Source organism: Lissotriton vulgaris, chromosome 2_1 (assembly GCF_964263255.1).
Source record: "Lissotriton vulgaris chromosome 2_1, aLisVul1.2, whole genome shotgun sequence".
NCBI classification, from domain to species: Eukaryota; Metazoa; Chordata; class Amphibia; order Caudata; family Salamandridae; genus Lissotriton; species Lissotriton vulgaris.
The window spans coordinates 1,866,837,189-1,866,865,034 of NC_141687.1; the positions used below are offsets into that span (position 1 = coordinate 1,866,837,189).

General features: G+C 45.2%; 1 protein-coding gene across 1 annotated transcript in view; it reads right to left on the reverse strand.

Moving 5' to 3' along the window:
• Positions 1-27,846, reverse strand: part of LRRK1 (leucine rich repeat kinase 1) — a 758,414-nt gene that overhangs the window by 330,997 nt on the left and 399,571 nt on the right. Inside the window, exon 11 of the mRNA XM_086958057.1 lies at positions 8,726-8,838. Within this exon, the coding sequence (XP_086814183.1) occupies positions 8,726-8,838 (113 nt within the window). The remainder of the gene's footprint in view (positions 1-8,725; positions 8,839-27,846) is intronic.

Sequence of the window (27,846 nt, forward strand, 5' to 3'; positions counted from 1 at the left end):
GATGACATCATTCATGTGATTATACGATGAACCTCTTCAGACTCTGATATAACCTTAGATACACTCAGTGTAAACAGACATTCACAGACTGTCACTCATCCATGGAGTTACTCACACACCTAGTCAGTCATGCAAAGAATCAATCACACCTCCATTTCCTCAACTATACAGTTATATACACCTTACTTATTCGAACATATACTAACACATATTTACTCTTTTATACAATCCCTGATACAAGTTCACAATGATCCATACAGCCACTCACACATTCACTGGCTCTTATGCACAGTAATTTATATATGTGAACTCTCACATGTACTGTGTTTTACATATGTACTTACTTTGACATGTAGCACTGAGATATCCATTCACTCACCAATACACTCGTACACAGTCAACCACCCATACAGCTGTTTCCACATGCAGTTTTGAACCCATAGATCTAGTGAATCAACTGTTCACACATGCATGCACAGAGTCACACACCTCCCAGCCACCCCCACACACACACTCACTCTCCCATACAAATACTTGGACAACCAATCAATAACCCATACAGTTACTCATATAGCTACTGATCAACACATGCAGTAGTTTATAGAACAACAGATATAATGATGCACAAATTAAGACAGTTTAGTCACTAACCCATGCACTCAGTGAGACACATTTAATCACTCTCTCATACAGTCAGTCATGCACCTACTAAATCCTTCATCCAGACACTTATACATCCACTCATTCTTCAATATGTAATACATATTTTAACTTTAAAGAAACATACAGTCACTGGATAATGTCATCAGTGATGTCATCAGTGATGTCATTTGAGATGTCATCAGTGATGTCATCAGTGATGTCACTGACCATGTCATGAATGATGTAATATGTGACATCATCAGCAGTGGATTGCGGGTGCGCGATATATAGTTAGCGCAACTAACTATATATGCGAATTTCAATGGTTTTATGCGAGTAAAATAAGGTTTTGTAAATGCTAATCCCTAACTATATATGGTCTATAACCTATGGTTTTTTCAGTGAATTTTCAAGGTTTTGTAAATGCTAATCCCTAACTATATATGGGCTAAAACCTATGGTTTTTTCATTGAATATATATATATATATATATATATATATATATATATATATATATATATATTCAAAAAAGGAACAGAGAACACTAGTTAGATCTCAGGTTTAGGTGGAGAGCAGCTCATATATAGAGCTCCCTACAACACTAGTGACACAAATCTGCTCACCTGTTTTTCTAGCAAGGTTTTTAAGCATAGGAATAGGACAGTGCCATTCACACCAAGCTAGAATGGGACAACGTGTGGTGCCATTTCTACAGCTAACTCTTTCAGGATAGGATTTGCACAGTGCCATCCATGTTGCGCTGTAAAATGACAAAAATCTTTTATCACTCCAGGCACAGCATTACAGCTTTGGAATGGTAAAATACCATCCAAGCCACCCTAGAATTAATAAAAGCAATCCCTGAAACATGCTTTGTTACCATTATAGCTCTTCAGTGAGGTTTAGCTTTGTCCAGACTCAAAGGGAGCACTCACTTTAAGTCAAAACAATACCCTTTCAGGCTTACAGTGCTGCATAAAGTATGCAAAAAAAGAAGCAGAGAACTCTTGGTAGTTTCCAGGTTTAGGTGTAAAGCAGCTCCTGTATGAGCACCCTACAACACTAGCGACACTTTGAATTTTCTCACCTCAAATGTCTGTTTTTCTAGCAAAGTTTTTAAGCATAGGATTAGGACAGTGCCATCCATGTCGAGGTGCTCCCTTGTATCTGGACAAAGCTAAACCTCTCTGAAGAGCTGTAAAGATAGATATCCTGGTAAGAACACAAAGTAATCACATGTATTTTACGGCATAATCTTTCCAAATGATATCTAGCCTATGAATGTGGAAGAACCTACAGACCATAGGGAAAAATTTCACATCCACAAACGGTGGGTCAGCATTAGATTTAGCTTGAAAATGATCAGACAAAACATATGTTTGCTGGGACCCCTCTTCTTAGTACTTAGAATACCCAGGTCCCAGTGACCCTTTCTGGGTGAACCCTTCTCCTTAACGTAACGTTATGGTAGAGGAAGCTGGATTTATTTTGTAAAGATATTTTTTACACTTCTACATTAATGTTTACCTCATAAGCAAGCGTGGGGCAGTAGAGCCAAATCATTCAACCCATGGTTGACCAAGTATTTGAACAGTCAAAGACTTAGGGTTCATCAGTGTGAACGCAAATCGTGAGCAACTTACAAAGAAAGACCTAAGAGAAGATGGCCATCTAGTTTATTGGCCTCCATGTGCTGGCAGTGCCTTATGACTCCTATTCAGGAGAGGTATCAGTAATGTATATAAAGCCTAAGGTACTGATGCTGGAAGATGCAGTGAGCGCATCTCTAGAGCGGAGAGGATGGGATTGTACTCTCTCCTCCCGTTATGTGGTAGCCATCTGTCTGCGCCTTAAAGAAGATGGCTATCTAGTTTGTGGGCTACCATATTGCTGGCAGTGTCTTATGACTTCTAGTCTGCAGAGGTTTTCTGGAATGCCCCTTTACTCCCTCCATATGATCCCTCCTGATCCCTCCGACACGAACCACACACTGGCCGCCTGCAACATCCTCTCCACCCAGGACACCACTGCCACCATGAAATCCATCCACTTGGGAGCTCCCACACACCCATGCATGAACCACATCTTCAATCTCCAAAACCAAAGAATCGCCAGGATCTCACCACCCTCCCTAATGCCTCTATCACCACCACAACATTTCTAGATGTCTGGAAACACACCAAAGTCAGACCACTGCTCAAAAAACTCTCCGCCGACCCCAGAGAACTCATAAACTACCGCCCAATCAACCTTCTCCCATTCCCGGCAAAAGTACTGGAAAAGATCATCAACAACACATCTGGAGCAGAGCCAGCAACTTGATGCCTCCCAGTCCAGCTTCCGCAGCAATCACAGCACTGAAACCGCCCTGATCGCAGCCGCTAACTACATTCAAACCCTGCTCGACCGAGGAGAAACAGCAGCTTTGATCCTCCTCGACCTCTCGGCAGCCTTCAACCATATCCAACCACACACTGATTGAAATACTGAACCACATAGGCATCCAAGGGAAATTGCTAAGATGGATCACCTCCTTCACCCGAAAAACCCAGAGGATCCACCTCCCACCTATCACCTCTGAACCCAAGGGGATCCCCTGCGGTGTTTTCCAGGGCTTATCCCTCAGCCCCACGCTCTTCAACTCATCAGACCCTGCTGGTCAACATCGTCCGATCTCACGGTCTCAACATAATTTCCTACTCAGACGACACCCAACTCATCCTCTCCATCACCGACAACTTCACCACCACCAAAACCAACTTCCACAGATGTATGACAAATGTCGCCAACTGGATGAAGAACAACCTCCTGCAGCTGAACACAGACAAGATGGAAGTACACATTTTTGGCAACAGCAGCAATTCATGAAATGACTCCTGCTAGTTATCAGACCTAGGGCCCGCACCAACTCCCTCCAACCACACCATAAACCTCAGAATCATCATTGACAACAAGCTCACCATTAAATCACAGATCAACGCCTTCTACTCTGCCTGCTTCCTCATTCTGTGCATGCTACATAAGATCTTCAAGTGGTTACCCCTACACCCGAGATGCACCATGACACAAGCCTCCATCACCAGCCAAAGGGACTAAGGTAAGGCCCTCTATGTTGGAATTGCCGCACACCTTCAACAGAAACTTTAGACCATGCAGAACGCCGCAGCCAGATTCATCCTCTGCCTTCACCAATAAACTCACATCACACCCCAATGTAGGAAACTCCACCGGCTCCCCATACAGAAGGGGTGCCAATTCAAGCTGCTGACCCATGCATTCAAGGCTTTACACAACTGAGAACCCACGTACATTAACCACCAGTGCCTAGATACCGTATCAGGTGATTAACTGCCCTTTATAAATCCTGATTGATTGGCTAATGGATGTCAATGGGAGAACACTGGACACTCATGGATGTGCCCCTTCTGGCCACAAGGGGCTAGTAGTTGTGGCAGAGGCAATTCCAGTCACCATAGGGTTGGTGAGGGTTGCTGCAGGCACTGCAGGGGTGATGGTGGTCGTTGCTCCATCTGGTGCATAAACTCTGGTTGCTTCATCTGTTGCACGAGTTAATGCTGTTCCAGCCAGTGAATCAGAGGAGTGGTACTGGTACCATTTGGTGCTCAGATGGTGGAGGTATGATCTGGTATGGCTGCAGATCTGGCGGTAGCGGATATTGCAGCACAAACTGCTCCTCTCCTGAATCCATAAGTGGATGGCGGGCTTGGCTTACAGATAAGAGTTCTTCTTTCATACTCTTCTTCCATGGTCTCATCTGCAAGGGAAGTGGCTGATGATTCAAGTGCTATCTTGCATCCAAGGACCACAAGAGGAAGTACACTGTACATGGACATTATACTCTCACTAGGCTTAATGTGTTCAGATATAATTTCTGAAACACCATTGGTATACAGCTTGGGAACAAATGTCACACAAATGTTGGCTATACAATTAATTTTCTCTGGGGCACACACACTCTTTTACAGTGTGCCTGCAACATTCTAGGACCACCTAGCTCTTGAGAGCAGTCTCTTCTGTGCACCCTTTGGACTCATGATATAATCTCTTCTCTGTCACAGTGACACATGTCCAAGCTCGTCTAGTAGGCATGCATCATGTGGATACTAGTGCCTCTTCTGTGTTAGACTGTGTCAGTGAGTGTCATTTGTCATACATTTACAGAACACTTCCATACAGTAGAAGAACAGCATGCCCGGTCATATTCTAGATTTGAACCCAATGCTGTTGGACTAGTGATATAAGATGAGTCAATGTATGGATGGTGTATACGCTTACTTGTCTTCCTGCCCCTCTGGCTTCCAAACCTCTGAGAATGCTTCCATGGCTTACAAGGTTGATACAGGGATGCATGGTGTTCTTCTCTGGCTGCAAAGAGAGGTCAGGTGGAAGCCCCACACCTCAGTTCTTAGACTCCCTGTGATGTTTTGAGAGAATGTCCTTCATCATTCTCTTTAAATCACCGAACAGCTTCTTCTTGTCTTCCATTGTCTTAGGCAAATAAGAAATAGCAACGCAGTTGCCATTTTCTGATTGCTATATCCTTGTTCTTACCCCTGGTGTTGTCTTCCCCATTAGATTTCCCACCATTATTGGCCAACTTCCTGTTGACCTCTTCTACCAGCACTTTTAGCACCCTTTTGGAAATGTGTTGTTGCTTCTGTGGGTCAGAGACCATAGCATCCAGTTCAGTTGGTTTAAGGGGGTGGAAGGATGTTCTGGGCACTGGAAAGAAGAGGACACGATAAGCAAGTTTCAGAATGGCAAAATGCCCCCCTGGTATCGTTGGATAGCGGGGGTGCAGCAGGAATGGCTGAAGCAAAGTCAAAAAGTGGTGGTTCCTGAGAATGAAGGGAGTTATGAATTCAGGCTTTCTTTACCTGATATGGTGTTAGGAAAAGATGCACGTCCTGTTTTCATTATGCCAACATCGTGTGCTGCACACCCATCAAATTAGAGGTGCAAAACTATCACACTGGGTATTACTGGGTTCAAATCCACAGGCGGCGTTACCTGTTGCAAATCACACGCAGTAATATAAATTCGGACTGGTCCCGTAAATACATGAATTTGGGTCCCGGATTTATGATGGAATCAGTATTAACTGGTAACATATTACTATGTCAGCAATGAGAAACAACAAAATAAGGGGCAAAGTCTTAGGTCACTGCAGCTCAGGTGCAAGATGGGACTTGTTTGACGAAGGAACTGTTTACTCGATGAAATGCTGGGCCACTATTTTGATAAATAATTGTACCCACCTGGTCTCCAGTTTTAGCCTCTCTGTCTGGCGGAGCAGAGGTAGGAAAATGGGAGCTATCCACCTGCCCACAGAAATGGAAACCAACAACAAGTGAGATGATGCAAGAAGAGTAAGATCTGCATGAGTGAGAAATCTGAGGCTAGGTCATATTGAGGAGGTGTTTGGTTTCGTACACACCTAATGTTAATAGCAATTATATTAATCTCTGGTCGCAGTATTTTCAAAGCCCAAGCAAAATAAAAGTTTGCCATTGGACTGCTCCCCCTCACTTTAGAAACAAGACCACAAGTGAGCCAATTGTTGCAATACTGGTCATTCTTGTAGAGGAAATGCAAGGGAGAGGCCTTCGGTGGGCTTACTATATCGCAGGCACGGACTACGAAGTTTCAATTCGAAGTAGAATTCAATGATAAAAACTATAAATGGATAATTCGGGTATATACCCTTCTTCCTTCCTGATGCTCAAACTAGTGACACGAACTACTGTTGACTGCGAACCACTCAGTACAGGAGGTGTATTGCTGTTTATGTTTATTTAACTTTAATTTTTTCTAAAGTTTAATATACATAATATTTTTTGTTTTTTGCAGCAGATTATAAAACAATTGCAATAATAATGTATACGTACGATAAAACTAATATCGGTAATAGAATTGCCATCGCCAAGTACAAAGCAAATTGAATGTAAACATAAATGCCCGCAAGTGAAAAGACAAGGCACTGCAACGAAAAAAACTGAAGTGCAATGGGCATAAGGCTAAAGCAACTGATACAAACATAAACAACGAAAAGTTAACACCAGCACCAAAGTAATGTGCAAGTGCAGGGTAAAGGCATCGAAGTATGAACCCCAAATAGACGCAGGACGGTGAAAAAGACAACACTCACTGCAATTTAAAGATAATACATTCTTTATAAAAAAAGTCTAAAACAAATGGCTTTCAGGAAATTATTAAACAAACCCAAAGAATCTGTAGAGGGATAGAGTTATGACAACCTGTGTGCAAACTCCTATCACCCTATGTTCCTGGAACTGTAGTGTGTAGAAAAAGAAGGAGGTCACGTTTGGTTAACGCACTGCGTCACTGCAGTTAAGAAAATAGAGAGACCTCCTGAGTCTGCTCACCTGACACAGGCTTGGTACTCACAGGCCACAAAATGGGCCTCAATTAGGGCTTGGGGGAGCAGGAGGCATGACAAGTTGGGGGGCGGCTCTTGCCCATCAAAACTGCTGTTCCTATGCCCCATTCAGAGAGGGGGGGGGGGCGCAGATGGTGCGGTTATGTGCTCTCCGCCAGTGCACAATCATGGACTTCAATCCGCTGCCAAGGACACTCGAGCGAATGACATTAAATGTCTGTCACAGCTGAAGCTCGATAATCGCATGGCTGCTTTGCCCCAAAACGAGGCCCAAATAGAGGTCCCCGATGCACACACGAAGACACCATGTGTAAGCAAGCAACAGACAACTGACCCCAAACACGAGAACGGAAAGGTCATTTAGCACACCAGCCCATACAACAAAACTGCAAAATAGCTTCCAAGACCTACACCACTTTACTTTCACGCCAACTCTCTCTCACAAATCATTCTGGAAAGGTAAGACTGTACGCACAAAAAACAAAGCAAAATATTCTGTCAAACAATGGGTTCTCCTCTTCGATTGATTGACAGATCCGCACGAAAGGGCACCCAGATACACAATGCACTGCAATGCCATAACGATGCAGACTGGTGTCACCTGCATGCAAAGAACACGACCTAGCAATTACATTCTGCGTGTCTCTGTTGCGGGCATTATTGATTGATTAGTATTTTCAAAACTTTAAATCACTTTTCGATGCTTGACCAGTGCTTAATTTGTAAAAAAAAAAAAAAAAACATAAGTGCAAGGGTTCTTGTTAGGATTAACCCTGGGCGAAGCACTACGCTACGCTCGCATAGTTTGCAAAGTTTGCGCAACTTCACACTACGCGAGCTGCACGTAGCACAGTGCGAACACGCGTAGCGCAGCGTAGCGTAGTGCAGCAGTCATTTTTTGCTTGCTCGCGGTCCTCAACGTCATGTTCGCGACCGCGAGCAAGCAAAATGACATCCCGGCGAGATTCTCAACGCGGGGAGGTCAGGTTTCTCATTGCGAGTGGTCGCGCATGCACGCAACCGCTCGTGATGAGAAACTACCAGTCCGCGTTGAGAAAGCTGACGCTCGAGTAAAAATCTACTCGAGCAGCAGAAAACTACAGCTCGCACTGTGCAAGATGCCTTTTTCAATGATTGCACAGTGCCGGATGCTTGTCCGCACTGTGCAATCATTGAAAATTCATCTTGCACAGTGCGAACATGCTACTACGCAGCTCGCGTAGTGCTATGTGAAGTTTGCGTAGTGCGAAGTGCACTTAGTGTAACGCTACTTCGCGAACTACGCCCACCCCTAGTTAGGATGCCACTGCAGCTTATACCACACCGTGCCCCTGCCAGCACTGCAATGTTAATCACAACACAACTACTAACTATCACACTCTTACAAGTGTGACAGTTCAGACTACTTCAGGCTCCCAAAGCTATATGAATGGCTTTTGACGGTAGGTAATAGTAATTTCTAATTTATATTGAATTAATAACTAACTGTTGTTGTGGTCATCTCTAAATTAACCAGACAGCACCATCATGTGGCAAACTGTCACAAGCGCCGGTATTGACAATTTAGGCCCGGTGCCGAGCACCGAACACCACCGGCTCAAATAAAGCACTGATTGGAAAAACGATATCCAACTCAGAAGCCACATTAAAAGCATCACTCACTTGCCAAGCTGGTTCTTGGAGACATCCAGACATTTGAGATATTTACAGGCCCACTTTTCAGGATTAGGCCAGCCCGTTAGTTGATTTCCAGACAGCTTCATGGAGACGATATTCTGTTTTGGAATTATTCACAAAAAGATGAAAAAGTAATTAAATGGAAAATGAACTACGATATGTAATTAATCACAGAAAGGTAAAAATAAGTAATTAAATGCAAAAGGAATTACGATATACCCGTTTAAAAACCTAACTAGCAAAGAGCAGACTTTAAATTAAAACTTTTGGCTATTTATTCTACTAACAAGTTTCATGTATGCTAGCATATTGGCAAATCGCAGTATTATGTGGTTAGTCTGTAAACAAAATGTAATAACAGTTAAGAAATTGATTTTGGTTACTAAAGTCGGTTGTTATCAGGAAAGGGTTGGTAAAGTAAACTAGAGGAGTCATGGCAGTAGAAACACATGTGCACATCAAATATTAGTGAAATAAATTCCAGAAGCAACATGTGTACTAATGTTTAAATCACACTCAGTACATCAGTGAAGAAAGTGTATCAATGAGTTTCTGTGATTTTAAAGTTGAATGAAAAGGGCTGATTGTGACGCACCCGTGGAAAACAACCAAATGGAACATTCCAACACTTTCATAGTCGCACAGCATAGACAGAAAGGAAGCGGGCTTGTGTTACTACCATATATTTTGCATCAGACTTGTGGCATACTTTGCATTTTGATTGGCTCACGGTGCTAATACTATTAACCACTTGACTGCTAGGGCTTTCTTGGATGCGAAGTCCTTTTTTGGATGTTTGTGGTAGCTTGCACTTAAACCTTCATACTTTTATCGACAAAGAGTCTTTCCACATCATATTTGTGCATTTTTTTCCAACGTTCCGGGGATTCTAACGGTATACAGGGCTGTAGAGTCCCCTGGAGGAAACCGAAATATAGCTACATTTTGGCTTTTGGGAGGGAAAATGTGAAAACATTGCTGTACAAGACATACATTTTTTTTCTCCTGAAAAGGACATCAATGAAAGGCTTGCTGTGCTGGAATCACCATCTTCTCAGCTTTGAGGAATAAGCAGAGTTGTAAAAAAAAAAAAAAAAGAAAAACACAGTTTCTGTATGAAACCGATGGATGATCCCTGAAAGCTATCCGTTTTTGAAAAGTAGACAACATTCTGATCCTGAACAAGGGGTCATTTGTGTAGAGCTATTAAACCACCCCGAAATGTTTAGCAAATTAACATGGATTTTCCCAATTATTACGGTTTATTTTATTTTATAGCACACACTAAATGGATTCCTCTTGTAGAACATTCTTGAAAGAAATTGTGTGCTATTTGTGTTGTACAACGTCATAGGCCCATTTCGCCCTGTTGGATAATGCAAAGTTCTGTGTCATGTTCAATACCTCAATAAACGACGTGTTATGCAGGTTGAAGTAGAACTGCATTTATTCTTCACACAATTGTGTCTTGATTCGTTTGCAGATTTCCTTGTTTGTTTGTTGGATTAAATCCATTCCAAATCCATTAGGAAATCCATCTTCGGGTGTGCACAAAAACCTCCCTGCATTGCAAACATATGCTGTCCCTCATCTTGGGGAACTATTACTCATGTTTGATTGTCATTGAAACGGATGTTGTGAGACTCGTGGCATGTGTAGACAAACGTGCATGCTGATGGAAAACAAATCTTTGTCGTAATAAGTTCTATTCTCCGAAACTCCTCTGTTGTGAATGATCAAGAGTGGAGAAGGATGTCTGAGCTACGATATTTCTCTTTTGGGTCGAGCTGGCATCGCAGTCGAGCTTGCGAGATTTAATGTTTTAGAGGTAGTTTCACTAGCGAGGGTTAAGCCCCGCCCCTCTTTTTCATTGGCTGGCGTCACCGTTCATGCTAAACGGTGGCCAGCCATTGGAAAAGAGGTCCCAGTGACGTACTCTTCTCTCTTTTAGCCCCGTCCTTTTCAGACTGGCTTCCTTGACTTACTGCTGTGGTAAAAGGTTTGTTATCTTCTTTATGGGGCGAAACAGATGGCCCCATAAAGAATAATATTAAACCTTTTACCACACACGTAAGTCAGGCCAAGCCTGTCCTAGTGGGACGGCTCTAAAACAGAAACCTCGGCGTCACGGCGGCGTGCTTTTGCTTTCCCTCCCTCTCCCAGTCTCCCACTTTCCTATTTTACAAGCACGAGATGTCCGGGCTCATGGAGTTCTACACAATTCACACCCAGCAGCTCGCGCCGCGTGGACAGCGGTCGCAACTGCTGCTGATTGAGTGTTCTGAGGTCGTGCGTGCTTGGAAACAACTGTCACTTCAAAGAACATAGCAGCATACTGCGTCGTTCCTGACTATTTCTGCCTCCTCCGCCATTCCCTCTCTATCTCAATTGTCTCTGTATTTCACACTTTCTCGACTCCTCTTTCTTTCCTGTTCTCCCTCATCCTGCTGCCCGGCTTTTGTCGCCCTCCTGGCCCCCCTCACTCTAAGGTGCCCTATGATATGCCTTCCTTAGTGCCCCCACCCCCCAGCCAGCGTGAGGTCACATCCCGAGGCATCTGGCCAGCTTGAAACTCGATGTTGTGGCGAGCTCACTTTGGGTATAATCCCGCCACCCCCACTTTACTTTTAACATTAAAAGTAAAGACCGGGTGCCGAAATTATTCCAACAGTAAAGAAATAGATGTTTTTTCTATTTCTTACTTTTGGTATAATCGCGGCACCCGCGCTTTACTTTTAATGTTCTAAGTAAAGCATGGGTGAGGCGATTATACCAAAAGTAAAGAAACAGAAAAAACATCTATTTCTTTACTTTTCATATAATCACGGCACCCGCTCTTTACTTTTAATGTTAAAAGTAAAGCGCGGGTGCCGGCTTCCTGGCGAGCGCTTGTTGTGCCTGACGAGGGGGCAGGGACTACCGGATTCTGCTGCAGGTCTGTGGTTTCTCCCCTTCCCCCTGTTTTGCAAATGAAGGGGGCTCTCCCCGGATCAGGAGTAGAGGGGCAGGGGTTGGGTAATCTCTGCAGTGGACCGAACGAGATGAGCTGGGAAGGGGCAGTCCAGGAGTGAGCACTCTCCAGTCAGCAGTGCAGTTAATCAGGGCAGGGCAAGGAGAGGCACTGGACCTGCCCTTCACTGGAGCCTCTGTCCCAAGGAGCTGCCCACCTGTGGCGCCAACCACTCCTGGGGTTACCCTCCTCCCCAAAGGCTATCCTCCCTAGACCTCCGCATCCTTGGAGACACACTTCTCTGGAGCTATCCACCCTTTGGAGATACACCCTGACCCCTGGAAATACCCCACTTGGATGGTGCCACCCTTGGAGTTACCTACCCCTCGAGCCTTTCACCCCTGGAGCCACCCATTCCTCCTTTGGAACACGAAACGGCCCCCCTGGGGCTACTGGAACAGTGGTACCTCCTGGAGCCACCCACCACTGCGCAGGAACAAGGAAGACCCCTGGGATCTGAGGGCCGACAGACCCAGGCCAGAAGATGTCCCTGTTCAAGAAGGACAAAGATCATCACGAGTATGAAGCCCAAATCAAAGGTCAGGGTTCCCGCTACGCCCCCCATCTTCCCCCTCAACCCCCCGTGTGCTCTAGTTTCGCCATCTCTCCCTCCCTCCATCGGATGAGGGGCAGCAGGGTTGGCTGCACCCCAGCATCGGTTCAGTGCCAGGGGCCGGTAAGGCATGAAGCTCACGCTATGGGCCGTAAAAACTGCATTGCAGCTGGGTGTGAGGACAATTACGTTGGCTCGGAATTCCTAAAATGTGCGCTGCTGCTGGCAGGGGCCTGTCACCCCAAGACACGCATGATGGATGAGGCTTTCTCCCGGTAAAATCAGATGCACTTCCCTAGGCTGCCGGGGTGGAAATATATGTTGGTCCGAGTGGGCACCCTCCCAGCACAGCAGTGGCAATGCATGTAATAGTGTTCCGCCCACTGACGCATACACTGAGTGCACACGTCCATAATACGGCTGATATGTAAAAATGTGTTTTTATTAGTTATTTTACTCAGTTTTCGCTCCCCTGCGCAGCAGTGACGATAAATATTGTATTATACCCCTCACTTTTGCACATTTTTCCATGCACTTTTTCTGCCATCAGCTCCTCGCCTCGGTTAAAGAAGAAGTGTATAAGTAATTATTTCACAATATAATTATTGAGGTGCACGTGTGACATTCACATGGGATCATATTGGCACTGTTTATCCACACGCAGTTAGCACAGGCTGCTAACTGCCCCTTAGTGCGCGCGGCAGAGGAGACTAGGGCGGGGGGACGTGCGTGCGGCTGCGCAAAGTGTTTCCTCTCGAGCCCGGCGCGCAAGGCTGCAGCACCTCTGGGGCTCTGTCCATGAAGGATTCCTCTTCCAAGGCCCCTTTCGGATCTTCTCCGCAGGCGGAAAGAAACCCCAGCGGGGGAGTCTGGGGGGGGAGTGAGAGAGAGTGTGTGTGTGTCATGTGAGTGAGTGTGAGTGTGAGTGTGAGTGTGAGTGTGAGTGTGAGTGTGTGTGTGTGTGTGTGTGTGTGTGTGTGTGTGTGTGTGTGTGTGTGTGTGTGTGTGTGTGTGTGTGTGTGTGTGTGTGTGTGTGTGTGTGAAAATGCAATAGGTTAGGTCTCGCATTTGCGAGAGATTAATCTAATGGCATTGTAAATGATAATGCCATTTATTTATCTGTTTTCAAAACCAACCCATAAATAAAACGTTTGTCATTTACAATGCCAATAGCTCTAACTTTTTCAAAGGCGAGACCTATTGCATTGTAAATGCTTGTTTTTTCTTCATTACAGGACTTATTCCCAGAGATCCCAAACTAACACTTACCTAGTGCATTTTGCTAGGATTTTGATCTACAACAAAATCAGAGAGAATCTAGGGTGTTGTTGGAAAGGGAACTGCGGCTCTAGGTAAATGTGCGGTTTTCAGAGCTGCAATGTTTCCAGTCTTGACTAATATTACCGGTCCTAAAAGCTTTTAAGTGCTTGGGGGAAAGTGCCACACACTTTCCCCCAAAAGTAGCTCCCTTTCAATACTTTACAAACGGGTGCGATGTGCGAACACGAGTAACTTCTTTTTTTGGGTTAGCCTGGACCTGGTTTATTAGGTCTCGCCTGCCGATGCGCTTGCGCCTTCGAGCTGGTGAGAGATATAGGGGCTTATCCAGAGTTTAACCAAAGTGGAGATTTTATGCAGTGCACGTGCGCTTTTAGGTCAATGCGCAAGCACAATGAGTTAAAATGCGCGTGCACAGCATCAAATCGCCAGCTATCTGTTCCCCAGCTTGGTGCTCTTACCGCTCCGCTCCGCCCCCTGCTGCATCAAAGAGTGCACTCTGACTCAGCCATTTCTCCTCCCCTTTCAGTTTCACGGCCGCCAGGCCGTGTCTCCAGGCCTTTTTTGTACTTTCACGACTGCTATTATGCTTAGCTCCAGAAGCCTTTTAAATTAATTCCTGCACCTCAACCATCGCTAGTGACCTGTCTCTCTCATCATCTTTTGTTTACTCTTTAATCTCCTCTATCTAGCCTTTCCATAAATTTACTGTCCAGATTCTAATGTCAGAAACATCTTTTTAGTACAGCTGCTTGTGAATTCTGCATTTTTAACATTCGTGCAAGGCGCTTTAAGACTCTGCATTTTAGTATAACTATTCGTCTTTGACCAATTTCCCGTTTTTAGAACGTATTTATAGTAATTAAATACCCTTATGCTCAGCTATGGACGCTTTAGACTAACAACAGTAACTCCGTTAGTAGATCTGTTATTACAGTGATTGGAATCTGCTATGTGATTGGTTATCCAGTGGGGCACAGTCTGATTTTTAGCATTTAATGTAAATTCACCGCAAAACGTCTTGCTACTCGACAGATGCTTTCTTAGAATGGTACACTATGTATCACAGATGTCCCAACCTATCGAGAACTGGCCGTATGTACACAGCGACACTGCTTCTTATGTATTTGATTGTATTCTTTTTTATGCTGCTGTCACTTTAGCAGACTTGATAAAGTATTGTTATGTCAAATTCCGTCCACTTCCAGAAGCTTCCTGCTGTCTGTGCACCTGTGAGGCAAGATCTCCATTGCTAAGTGGATGTGCACAGGAATAATTTCTTATTTGGAACAACGTGTTGGGATTAAAGGGACACACTGAACTTTTAACCAGGACCCCTCCCTCTACTGCCAAATGGTCAGGGTGTTACTGATCTGAAGAGTGCCGTCTGCTCCCTGTTCCAAAAACGTCATTTCACCACTATCCATGCTGTTTTTCTGTTAAGTGTGTTAAGGCGGCCAGAACAGTAAATAGTATTGAAAATCAGACGCGCGCTTGGCCTCACTCACACCCCATAAGCTTTCCCTCCCACTCGCTCTCCTCCCACCCCCAGGCTCTTGAAGCACGGCGCTCCGCTGGTCATAAACAGGACCATCTGCTCATTCCTTAGCCCTTCTCGCAACCCCTCCCCCTTTCATGTTCTCACCCAACCACCTTCTCTCCCGCTGCTATTGGCTTTGGATGACCCGACTCTGCCTTCCAAGCGCCCCGGGGACACAACCAGCAGATCACCTATGCGTGCATTTCAAAGGGCTTCTATCAAGGGACAGCAGTCCTTCATGGGCCCCACCATTTGGCCGAACATTCACAAACGTGCACTTCAAGATTCCATGCTGCTGAGGTCGATTACATGCTACGGTGACCAGGGATCCCACTTTTTCACGATCTAGGCCACTTTTTCACTTGGTGTATGGCCTATTTCAGGGACATCTTAACTCCAGTCCTCTGTTTGACAGAGGGGCAATTACATAATGTTGGAAGTGTTGCTTCCTTAAAGTGGAGTAATGCGTCTGTGATTTTTTTTTTATTATGCATCAAGCTCCTAAACCAAACGTGCCTTCCTGGTATTTCATGGTGCTGGAGTTGATAACATGGTTCTCACTCTCTCCTCCTCTATCCCTCTCCCTGCTCTCCTCTCTCTCTCTCCCTCTCTCACTCCACTCCCTCTCTTCTCCCTCCTTCCCTCTCGTCCTCCCTCCCCTCACTCTCTCACTCTCCCTCTCTCCGTCTACCTCTCTCCCTTTCCCTCACTTTCCTCTCTCCTCTCTCACCCTCTCCTTCTCTCTCTTCTCTCTCCCCCTCTCTCTCCTCTCTCCCAACTCTTTACCTTCCCCCTGCTCTCCTTTTTCTCCCCTCCCCATCTCCCCCTCTGCTTGCTCTCCTCTCTCCCTCTCTTCCCTCTCTCTCCCTTCCGTTTTTCGCTCTCGCCCTCCCCCTCTCTTCTTACCCTCCCTCTCTCCCTCTACCCTCTCTCCCTTTCCCTCACTTCCCTCTCTCTCTATCTCCCTTTCCCTCTTTTCCCTCTCCTCTCTCCCTGTCTCCGCCTCTCTCCCCGTCTCCGTCTCTCTCTCCTCTCTCTCCCCCTCTCTCTGTCCTCTCTCCCTCCTCTCTCCCTCTTTTTACCCTCTCCCTCTCCTTGCTCTCCTTTTTCTCCCTCTCCCCATCTCCCACTCAGCACCACCACAGCATCTCTCAGCACCACCACAGCATCACTCAGCACCACCACAGCATCACTCAGCACCACCACAGCATCACTCAGCACCACCACAGCATCACTCAGCACCACGACAGCATCACTCAGCACCACTCACCATCACCACATCATCACTCAGCATCACCCCAGCATCACTCAGCACCACTCACCATCACCACATCATCACTCAGCGCTACCCCAGCATCACTCAGCACCACCACATTAACACTCAGCGCCACCCCAGCATCACTCAGCACCACCACAGCATCACTCAGCGCAACCACAGCATCACTCAGCGCAACCACAGCATCACTCAGCGCAACCACAGCATCACTCAGCGCAACCACAGCATCACTCAGCGCAACCACAGCATCACTCAGCGCAACCACAGCATCACTCAGCGCAACCACAGCATCACTCAGAGCAACCACAGCATCACTCAGCGCAACCACAGCATCACTGGTTCAAATATGTTATTTCAATGTTTCAAGCTGTTTTCAAGCTTTCAAGCTTTATTACAAATCACAAAAATATGTTAATATTTCACTTCTGTTCTTGGATTTTCGTCACAATAAAAAACACTGAACATAATCTTCACTAAAGTTATTTACAAAAGTTTAAGCTATTGACATTACAAATTAAATACATTATTTAAGTATTAATTATTTAAAAAATTAAAAGCCATTGTTATTTTTAATATCAATACATCTAAGTCACGTAAATACAAAACATGTTGCATTACAAATGCTATAGGTGTCACATTTGCGAAAGTTGCAACTATTAGCATTGTAAATGACAAAGCTATTAACTTAGCTATTTTAAAAAACAACACATACATAAAAAAAGTAATTTATAAGACCAATAGCTCAAACTTTCCTAATGCGAGACCTATTGCATTTCCAATGCTTGTTCCCTATCAGACCCTGCCATCCTGCCTGGAGGTTTAAAGTCGGACTCCCAGAAGTGCGTCGTGCTCCAGCTGCTAATACACAGTTTGGTGCATTCACAAGTCACCACTCACCACCCTTTGAAAGAGTCCCTCTCCCGCCACTGGATTCTGGGTTTGGGGGAACTCGGGAGAGGGCTGGAGACCTTCCCTCATTTGACAAGCTTCCTTAGATACTTCGACTTTCTTCTCGGAGGATTCACACACCACTGCAGTAACTTCCCAACCCCTCTCCCATTGCAAGAGGTCGGAAATTATCCGGCTGTGTAGCGTGAGTGACACACAAACACACACACTCACAAATAAAATAAAATAAATAAAAGTCTTGAAGTAAGGGCTTCAGTACTAAATCAAGTACCTCCAGCGTCCATGAAAAAAACTGGATAACCTGTGAAATAAACAGACGGTAAGTAATAAATCCGAGGGCCTTTTCTTCTGTCAAAGACAGTCTAAGAGTGGATCACTGGGCATCGGGTGGCGAATGCGAGGCTGCGGTATCTCCCCTGTGTGCCTCTGGTAGGAAGACGCTGCCACATGGCAGACAGAAAAAATAAAATATCATGTGCGTGGCAAGTTTCACTCTTGGCAGCGTTGCGGCGGTGCCACTGGTAGTTTAGTACATTGTAATTGGGTAATCACAATGTTCAATTTAGCTGTAAATTGCCTTGACATTTTAGGAAATGTCGGAGGTATTATTAAAGGACATCTTGTAAAACGTATTTGTGCAGTTTTTTGCCTGCAGCAAAGCGAGGAAGGTGAGCAAATAATTAATAGTATTCTCCTGCCCTCTAGTGAGAAAAGGAAGGCACTACAGGCCTGTATCCTTGTTGAATTCTATATTTTTTAGTTGATTTTACGTTTATATAGACGTGTATTTTTTTGAAAATTCGGTTGTATTTCCTTTAGATTGAAAAGTTAGTTTCCATTTCAACGCTTCATCTAGCCCCTAAAAGTACCAATAGCAGTCACTGACAATGCAATGCAAAGGCGATGGAAGAAGGGGTGCTGCACCACGAATGCCTGGGGTAGCGGAAATTACATCACACGACCTCTGACATTCACTTTATCACGTGCACATGCAGGGTGTGTGTGTTTGTGTGCATATACACACACTCGCCTAAACACATACTCGCCCGGAAGCACGCACACAATACACAGTAAAAACATTTATTTTGTATTTGTACTCATCACAGCTGCCAGGGAAGGTCATATTCCATCCAGCAAATTGTACTCCATGTTTTATGAAACTAATAGAAAATAATGTACTATCATGCACTATTAGTGTGATAAAAACAATTTTGACAAAAAAACAAAGCGTAGAGCCACAACTGACGTCCATAAGGACAAGCTGCCACTGTGTTATACAGTATAGACAACAATTGGTCCTCGACATAATTTCACTGGTGAAAATAATCATAACATTTGATCAATATTATTAACTTCACATCCAGACTGAATCTATAGTCTTACTGACATGGATGATGCTAGCCCACAGCCTCAAAAAACATTTACAGTAGGGCACCTACTGTAAATGTTTTTTGAGGCTGTGGGCTAGCATCATCCATGTCAGTAAGACTATAGATTCAGTCTGGATGTGGAGTTAATAATATTGATCAAATGTTATGATTATTTTCACCAGTGAAATTATGTCGAGGACCAATTGTTGTCTATACTGCTGAATACCCAGGTCCTTTGACTACATTGGGTCTACCCCTGTTTTATAACAGCCACTGTGTTATAGGCAGTGATTTTGCCGCCTCTAAGGCGAGAGGTAGCAAGGGAAAAAGTCAGGGGTCACAGCTACAACCTGTGGTGACTGTGGTGACGGACTAGAGTCACGTAGGCAGGAACCAGAAGGGCGGGACCGGAAGCGGTAGGCGGCCATTTTAGCTAGTTGGCGCCGACCGTGGGAAGAAGCAGAAGTTGTTCCCGGCGCTACGGTGAATAAAGAGAGTTAACTATCACAAGGCTTCGCTGTGGTTATTTGGGGCTTCTACAATGGCGACGAGGATTGGGATTTAGACCCTGCCCCCCCCAGCCACCGGAGCTAAACGAAAAAAAAAAGTTATAAAGAACACTCGGAATGAACACCGGAGCGTGGCAGCGGACACCAAACGCCCTTCATCTATAGCCCAGCCAGCTATCACAAACCGACGCACGCAGAGGCAGAGGTACGCCACGGGGACGTAGTGCAGAAAATACGCGGAGGGTCCAAAGACCCGCACACCACCGGTAGTAAGGCGCAGTCCGGTGAAGGTCCATAGCATTGCAGATAACCTCACCCCTGGCCGGAGGCCCTGCCCAGCACGCTGGCGGCAAGGCAACCACACGGGGAAGGGTCGACAGAAGGAAATACGGACAACAAGAACGTACAGCAAACGCCAACACCTGGCGGGAGCGAGTCGGAGAACGGTGCTGCAAGCAGTGAGCACAGTGACGAGGACACTGCCCCGCATCAGCCACCGGGTAGCCCACCGGGTAAGAGCGCACAAGTGCAAGCAAATACTAGAGGAGGCAACAAGATGGCCGCTCAGTCCACCTCCCTCACACAAATGGTACCTTTCATGGCGAAGAGCGGGGAACCGGAAATGCAGTGGGAGGACTGGAAAAGGTACTTCCTCAACTATCTAGAAGCTCTGGAAGAAGAAGGTGGGGCTCCGTTCTCGAGTCCAAGGAGGAAGAAGATATTGTTGCACAACTTGGGTCCAGAAGGGATCAGGGTGTACGACACCATAGTCAAGGGCACAAGAAATGCGGCGGACACGGACGTGTTCGGTCATGCCATCGCAGACCTAGACGCACACTACAGGCCAGTAGTTTGTGTGGCAATAGACAGACACAACTTCTTCCAGAGGAAGCAGAAAGGGGGAGAATCGGTGGACAAATATGTGGTGGCCCTACAAAAGCTTGCGTTGACGTGCAAATTTGGAACGCTGCACGATGACCTAATTAGAGACCAAATCATTATGCACACGTCCAGCACTCACATACAGGAAAAGTTGTGGGTCAACGGTGATGCTCCCCTGAAAGAAGTATGGGCTATGGTGAAAAAGGCGGAAATGTCTAAGAGGTGCACCCAAGCGGCCCGGAAAGAAGCAGGAGGAACGCAAACCGTGTGTAAGATCACTACACCAGTAAGGAACGAAAGAGCGAGACCGAGGGACCAACAAAAGGGACAAGATGGAAAACGGACACCCCAAACTGGTCATGCAGAACAGAGGACTAGCAAGGGTGGCAGACCGAGTTGTTATAGATGTGGCAGCATGTCGCACTTGGGCAATGATAAAGCATGCCCCGCATTCAGAGCCAGGTGCTCATTCTGTAGCGTATTTGGGCACTACGAAAAGGTGTGCCGCCGAAAACACAGAGGAGCCAGAGTAAAATACGTGGACCAGGAACAACAGGAAGATGTAGAGAGCCAGGAAGAAGAAGGGGACTCGGAAGAAATCCTCTACATCGATGTGCAAGTACTAGAAATGGATGGCGAAGAAACAGACAAACCCAAACTCGCGATGAGCATTGGAGGAGTGTCGATGGAAATGATCGCAGATAGTGGAGCACCCATCTCCATAATACAAAGGAAGGTCTGGGAAGAGAAGTTTGGGGCAAAAAGGGAAGAAAGTTTGCGTCCAATGGATTTGAGGCCTGTAACGTATACAGGACAAAGAATCCCTATGTTAGGGTATTGCCCCTTGTTGTTCGAATTTAGAGGACGCCAGGCAAATTGTAAGCTATACATTGCCGAGAAAGGGCCGTCAGTGCTCACATCAACTAGGGTTCAGAGGGGAAAAAAGGAAGGAAGGAGGACAATTCTGAAAAACACTTGTTGCGTAGTCATACAATGACGTAAGTTTAAACATTTAAGTCATGAAGAAGAAGATGTTAATATTTAGGATGAGACAACAATATTTAGCAATACATGGAATAGCATATGTTTAGATGAAAGAACAACTAATTCATGCGGTGATGGCATTGTAGCAACCAACAGAAAATCAGACCATCACATAATGAACTTGGAGTCTTGTGTGAAGATGGCAGAGGTATTGCGAATCTGCAGACCCAGAGGAATTATATTTGATTTCAAATATTCTGTCAACCGGAAAAACACCACAACGAAACTGGCATGATCTGGCAAATAATTGACCAACCCACACTGCCCCTACATGGTGGCACTCTACAACAACTCCTGAACAAGTGTGAATGCAGATGGATCACATGCTGTAATTCAGTTAACCACAGACTTAACACTGTAGATGAGTGGCATAACACCATTCACATTTAAAGGGCCCTCTCTTTTGTATAGCTTACACCCAGTGTACATAACTAGATGCATTATGTGATTGTCGTTGTCGCATCCCTGCATGAATTTGTTGTTGTTTCATCTAAAAATATGTGATTCTGTGTATTGCTAAGGAATATGCTACTTACCAGTATGCATCTGTTCTTGGCATAGAGGGCTGCAGAGTGGTACATTATGAATAGATCGCCATCTGGTGTTGGGCTCGGATGATTGCACTTTTTTTTGTCTTGGAGAGTCTTTTGTATCTTGGTGACTCCTCCCTTGGTTGGTAGTGCGCATGGGCATCGGCTCCATCCTTAGATTGTTTTGCCATAGTAGGGTTAGATGGAGTAGTATGATAGAATACAGATAAGAATGCCCATGTAAGTGTATCTAAATAAGATAATGTTGGAACAGACACAGGTTTCCGGGGAGGCTGGGAGGGCATGTACCACTCTGCAGCCCTCTATGCCAAGAACAGATGCATACTGGTAAGTAGCATATTCCGTTCGAGGCATATGGGCTGCAGATGGTACATTATGAATAGACTATACAGCAGTTCTCTCCCTAGCGGTGGTTGCCTGTGTCTGTTGCAACTGTCTGAAATAAAGTTTTTAATACCGCTTGTCCCACTCTAGCTTGTTGTGTTGTGTGCACATCTACACAATAGTGTTTTGTGAAGGTGTGCGGTGTAACCCAGGTAGCTGCTTTGCATATGTCATCTAGTGGAATGTTTCCCAAAAATGCATAGATGCTCCTAGTTTACGTGTAGAGTGAGCTCTAGGAGGAACAGTTAATGTTCTCTTTGCTTTTAAGTAGCATATTTGAATGCATTTTACAATCCATCTGGCAATGCCCGCTTTAGAGATGGGATTGCCTTTATGTGTTGGAGAAAACGCAAAAAATAGCTGTTTTGTCTTTCTGAAAGTTTGTGTTCTTTCTATATAGTACAATATTGCCCTTCTAACATCCAATGTATGTAGGGCTCTTTCCGCTACTGTTTGTGGTTTTGGAAAGAAAACCGGTAATTCCACTGACTGATTGATGTGGAATGCCGAAATTACCTTTGGTAAGAATTTTGGGTTTGTTCTAAGAACCACTTTATTTTGGTGTAACTGCATGAATGGTTCTTGAATCGTAAAAGCCTGCAACTCACTTACTCTTCCAAGTGACGTGATAGCTATGAGGAAGGCCACCTTCCATGTGAGGAATTGTATTTCACACCTATGCATAGGTTCAAAGGGTGGCCCCATTAGTCTGGTAAGTACTATGTTGAGATTCCAGACTGGGGAAGGTGGTCGTCTTGGTGGAATGACTCTTCTGAGTCCCTCCATGAAAGCTTTAATTGTTGGTACTTTAAACAGGGAAAGATGTTGCCTGTTTTGTAGGTACGCCGCTATGGCTGCGAGATGAACTCTGATAGAGGTATATGCTAAGTTACATTGCTGCAAGTGTAGTAAATAGCAAATGATTTGTTTAGTGGATGCGTCCAGAGGGTTGATGTGCTTACTGTTACAGTGTATAGCAAACCTCTTCCATTTTGCTGCATAGCATGCTCTGGTGGTAGGACGTCTTGCTTGTTTAATGATTTCCATACATTCTGGTGGTAAATCTAAATATCCAAACTCTATGACCTCAGGAGCCAGATCGCTAGGTTCAGTCGTTTGGGATCTGGGTGCATTATTTCTCCATGGTTCTGTGTAAGATGCATGGGTAATAATCTTAGTTTTTGATGTGGCACCTGTGAGAGTTGTAGTAGCGTGGTGAACTACGGCTGTCTTGCCCACGTGGGTGCCACTAGTATCATTGTCATTGAGTGTTGCTGCAGTTTCCGAACCAGTAACGGAATTAGTGGGAGAGGAGGGAAAGCGTAAGCAAATTTGTTGGACCAATTTATCCATAGTGCATTGCCCTGGGACCGTTGGTGTGGGTACCTGAATGCGAAGTTTTTGCATTTTGCGTTCTGATGATTGGCAAACAGATCTATCTCTGGTTGCCCCCATCTCTGGAAGAATGGCTGCAGTATTTGGTCGTGCAGCTCCCATTCGTGTACTTGTTCTGACTGTCTGCTTAGGATGTCTGCTATCTGATTTTGAACTCCTGGTAGGTGTTCTGCTAACAGATAAATCTTTTGAGGAATGGCCCATCTCCAAATGTCCTGTGCTAGTTTGGATAGTTGGAGAGAGTGCCCCCCCCCCCCTGTTTTTGAATATAATACATTGCAGTCATGTTGTCTGTTCTGATCAGGACTGCCTTGCTTGTTATTTGCATTTGGAAAGCCTTTAGTGCTAGAAATACTGCTAATAGTTCCAGGTAGTTGATGTGCAGTTTCTTTTGCTGCACACTCCACTTCCCCTGCACTGTGTATTTGTCCATATGCGCTCCCCATCCGGAGAGCGATGCGTCCGCTGTTATTATCACTTGTGGAATTGGTTCTAGGAACGACCGTCCCTTGGAAATGTTTTCTGTGTTCCACCACTTCAGAGAGCGATACGTCCGGTCGTTTACCAACACTAGATCTGTAATCTGACCTTGAGCCTGATTCCACTGTGTCACTAGACACTCCTGTAGTGGACGCATTTGTAGCCTGGCATGTGGTATTAGCAGTATGCAGGAGGACATCATGCCTAACAGTTGCATAAACACTCGTGCTGGTAGTGAGTGTTGTGGTTGAAATCTTTGTATTAACCCGACCATTGTCTGTATCCTGATTGGGTTGGGGTATGCTATTGCCTTTTCTGTGTCTATAGTAGCCCCCAGGTATTGCTGAATCTGGTTTGGTTGCAGGTGTGATTTTTTGTAGTTCACCGTAAACCCTAGGTGGTGCAGCAATTGAATTGTCTTCTGTGTGTTGTGAAGACATTCTTCTTGTGACTTGGCCTTTATTAGCCAATCGTCCAAGTAGGGGAAGACATGTATTTGTTGTCTTCTTAGGTGTGCTGCCACCACAGCTAGGCATTTTGTGAACACTCTTGGTGCCGTTGTGACCCCGAACGGAAGGACTTTGAACTGATAGTGTTGTCCTTCCACTACAAACCTTAGGTATTTTCTGTGGGCTTTGTGAATTGGGATATGAAAGTAAGCGTCTTTTAGATCCAGTGTAGAAAGAAAGTCCCCTTTCTTCAGTAAAGGGAGTATAAGGCCTCTCGTTCCCTCCGCTCTGACCACCAACATCTCCTTCAGGTTGGCAGGGTGAAAAAGGCAAGAACTGGGGGCAGAAGGTTTTCAATAAATGTGGCCTCCTTGTGGAACTCACTGCCCCTACAACTGCGCTCCGAAGCCAGTCTCTTCAGGTTTCGTAAACTTTTAAAAACTTTTTTGTTCTCTGTTTAATCCTTGCATTCTGGTAGCTGTGTTATGTTCTGATAAGCGCGGGGATGCCTATTGGTAACCAGGCGCTATACAAAACTCGGAATAATAATAATAATAATAATACCTGTTGGAGCGTAACCATGTGGAAATGTTCCGAATTTATGTAAGCATTGAGAGGTCTGAGGTCCAATATTAGTCTTAGGGACCCGTCTTTTTTGGGGATTAGGACGTATAGAGAGTATACTCCTGTCCCTTGTTGATTTTTTGGGACCTTCTCTATTGCATGCTTTTGTAGAAGTGCTAGTACTTCTTCTTTTAACAATGTCAGATGATCTTGACTCATTGGACGCTGTTTGGGGGGGATGTTTGGTGGGGTAGCTGTGAGTTCCAGGCAATAACCATGTTGGATAATCTGTCTCACCCACTTGTCTGATGTGATGTTTTCCCAGACAGGTAGGAACTGTGATAAACGTCCCCCGACCGGTGTTATGTGGTCTGGGGGGAGTTCTATGAAGTCACTGTTTTGGGGTTGAGGCGTTGCGGTTGTTATTATTTCCGCGGCCTCTACCTTTGTTGTTGTTACCCCTGTAATTTCCTCTTGAACTGCCTTTGGGTGATGTAGGTGTGAAAGAGGTGGATTGCTGATTTGTTCCTGTATTTTTTGAGCCCCCTCTATAGGTGGATCTACGAAAGGAACCTCTTTGTGTTGGCTGTTGCAATGCTCCCATTGACTTCGCCGTTTCTGTATCTTTTTTCATTTTTTCTAAGGTCTCATCTGTGTTTGAACCAAAAAGTGTCTTTTGATCAAATGGTTGGTTCAATAAGGACGTTTGTACTTCCTGTTTGAATCCTGAGATTCTAAGCCATGCATGTCTCCTTAACATGACACTGGTGTTGATGGATCTTGCCGCAGTGTCTGCTGCGTCTAGGGCGCACTTAATGGAAGTATTAGTTATTATTTTACCTTCCTGTATTAACTGATCTGCCTTTTTCTGATGCTCTTTGGGGAGATGTGTGATGAGTTTTTCTAATTCATCATAATGTGCCCTGTCATAACGTGCAAGTAGTGGCTGTGTATTGGCTATACGCCAGCTATTTGCCGCTTGTGATGCTACTCTCTTGCCTGATGCATCTATTAATTTTGACTCTTTATCAGGTGGAGGAGCCTCTCCTGTAGATAATGAGTTTGCTCTTTTACGAGCGTTTGAAACTACAAGCGAGTCCAGAGGTACATGTCCTTTGATAAATATTGGATCCTTTGGAGCCGCCTTATATTTTTTATCAATTCTTGGGTTTAACACCCTAGCCCTCACTGGGTCTTTGAATATTTCTTCTGTGTGACTGAGAAGACCCTTCAACATAGGAAGAGTACCTGATGTTCTTTGTGCATTAGGTAGCGTCTCTAACAGGAAGTCCTCTATTTGAGGTTCTGTATGTATATCTACTTTATGATATTTTGCTGCCCTATTAATGAGCTGTACAAACCCTGTGTTATCATCAGGTGGTGAAGGCTTTGAGGGATATAACTCTGGGTCGTTGTCCTCATCTGACCCTACGTCATAATTTTCCCATGGGTCATCCTCATCTGGGATGGTTTCATCATCCCCTTGAGGTTCTCCCTCCCCTGGATCACTGTCTACATCAGACTGAGGTGTAGATGGTCTTGGTGTGGAAGGTGTAGGACTATTTGGCATAGTGTGAGGAATAGGAGAAGAGGGTGTGACTTTAGGTCGAGGAGAAGCAGGAGGAGTTGTATTTGTCCCCAGTGTTCTCTTTTTTGAAGGAAGAGATTTATCTTCTGTCTGTTCATTCTTTCTCTTCTTCGTCACTACTTTGCCAGTTTGCGGATCGATAAACAAAATCTTTTGTTTGGGATCTGTCTGTTGCTCCTGAATCGGAACCGAAGGCCCTGGTTCCGAAAGGTGCTTATGTTTTCGATCGTCAGTGTTCGGTGTTTTCGGCACCGAGTGTCTACTCGATTCCGACTTCCTGGGTATCGAGTGAGTCTTGGACGACGAATCATGTTTCTGTTTCGACATGGAATGTTTCGATGCCGAGCTTTCCCTTGTATGAAGCTTCGGTGTCGAAGTCGATGTCGACCTTTTCTCGGATCCGACATGGTGGGAGGCCGAGTGTTTCGGTTTCAGTTTCGGTTTCGTTGCCGGGCCCGAGGGCGGGGCGTCGGAAACTTTTTTCTGTGGTTTGACCGGGCTCGAAGGCGGGGTCGTTACCACACGGGGTCGGTTTTTCGGTGAGGGGACGTCGTCACTCACGGTTTGTTGCACGTCGAGTTCTTCGACATCCGACTGGTCCCCTTCCGACCCCGACTGATCCTCATGATCCTCTTCTTCCTCAAGTTGCTCGTCTCCGAACAGCTCCGGGATCGCCTCCGACTGCATTCTGGAAACCTCGTGTCTTCTAGCCAGACGATTCCTAATCGTTAGCTTGGAGGAGAATGCTGCGCAGGCTTCGCAGTCCCTGGATTCGTGTTCAGGTGATAGACAGAGGTTGCACATCTCGTGTAGGTCCTTGTGTGGGAACTTAGCACCACACGCTGGACATTTTTTGAATGGAGTCCTTTCCATGGACTCCGGGCTTGACTGCGTCGAAAAAGGCCTCCTGTTCGTCGACGTAGATCAAAGTTTTTCTTTGATGTTGAATTCGCAACGCGCCGGAATGGATGATAACAATACCGTCGAATTGGAAAGGGAATACGCGCCGATAAATCACTTTTTCCTGAAGTTGATCTGGAGCGTCTCGATCCTCATCCGAACCCGATGGCGGAAAAAAACAATCTAAGGATGGAGCCGATGCCCATGCGCACTACCAACCAAGGGAGGAGTCACCAAGATACAAAAGACTCTCCAAGACAAAAACAAAGTGCAATCATCCGAGCCCAACACCAGATGGCGATCTATTCATAATGTACCATCTGCAGCCCATATGCCTCGAACATATTGTTATCTCATCCTAAGTATTAACATCTTCTTCATGCCTAAAATGTTTAAACTTACTAATTGTATGACTACGCAATGT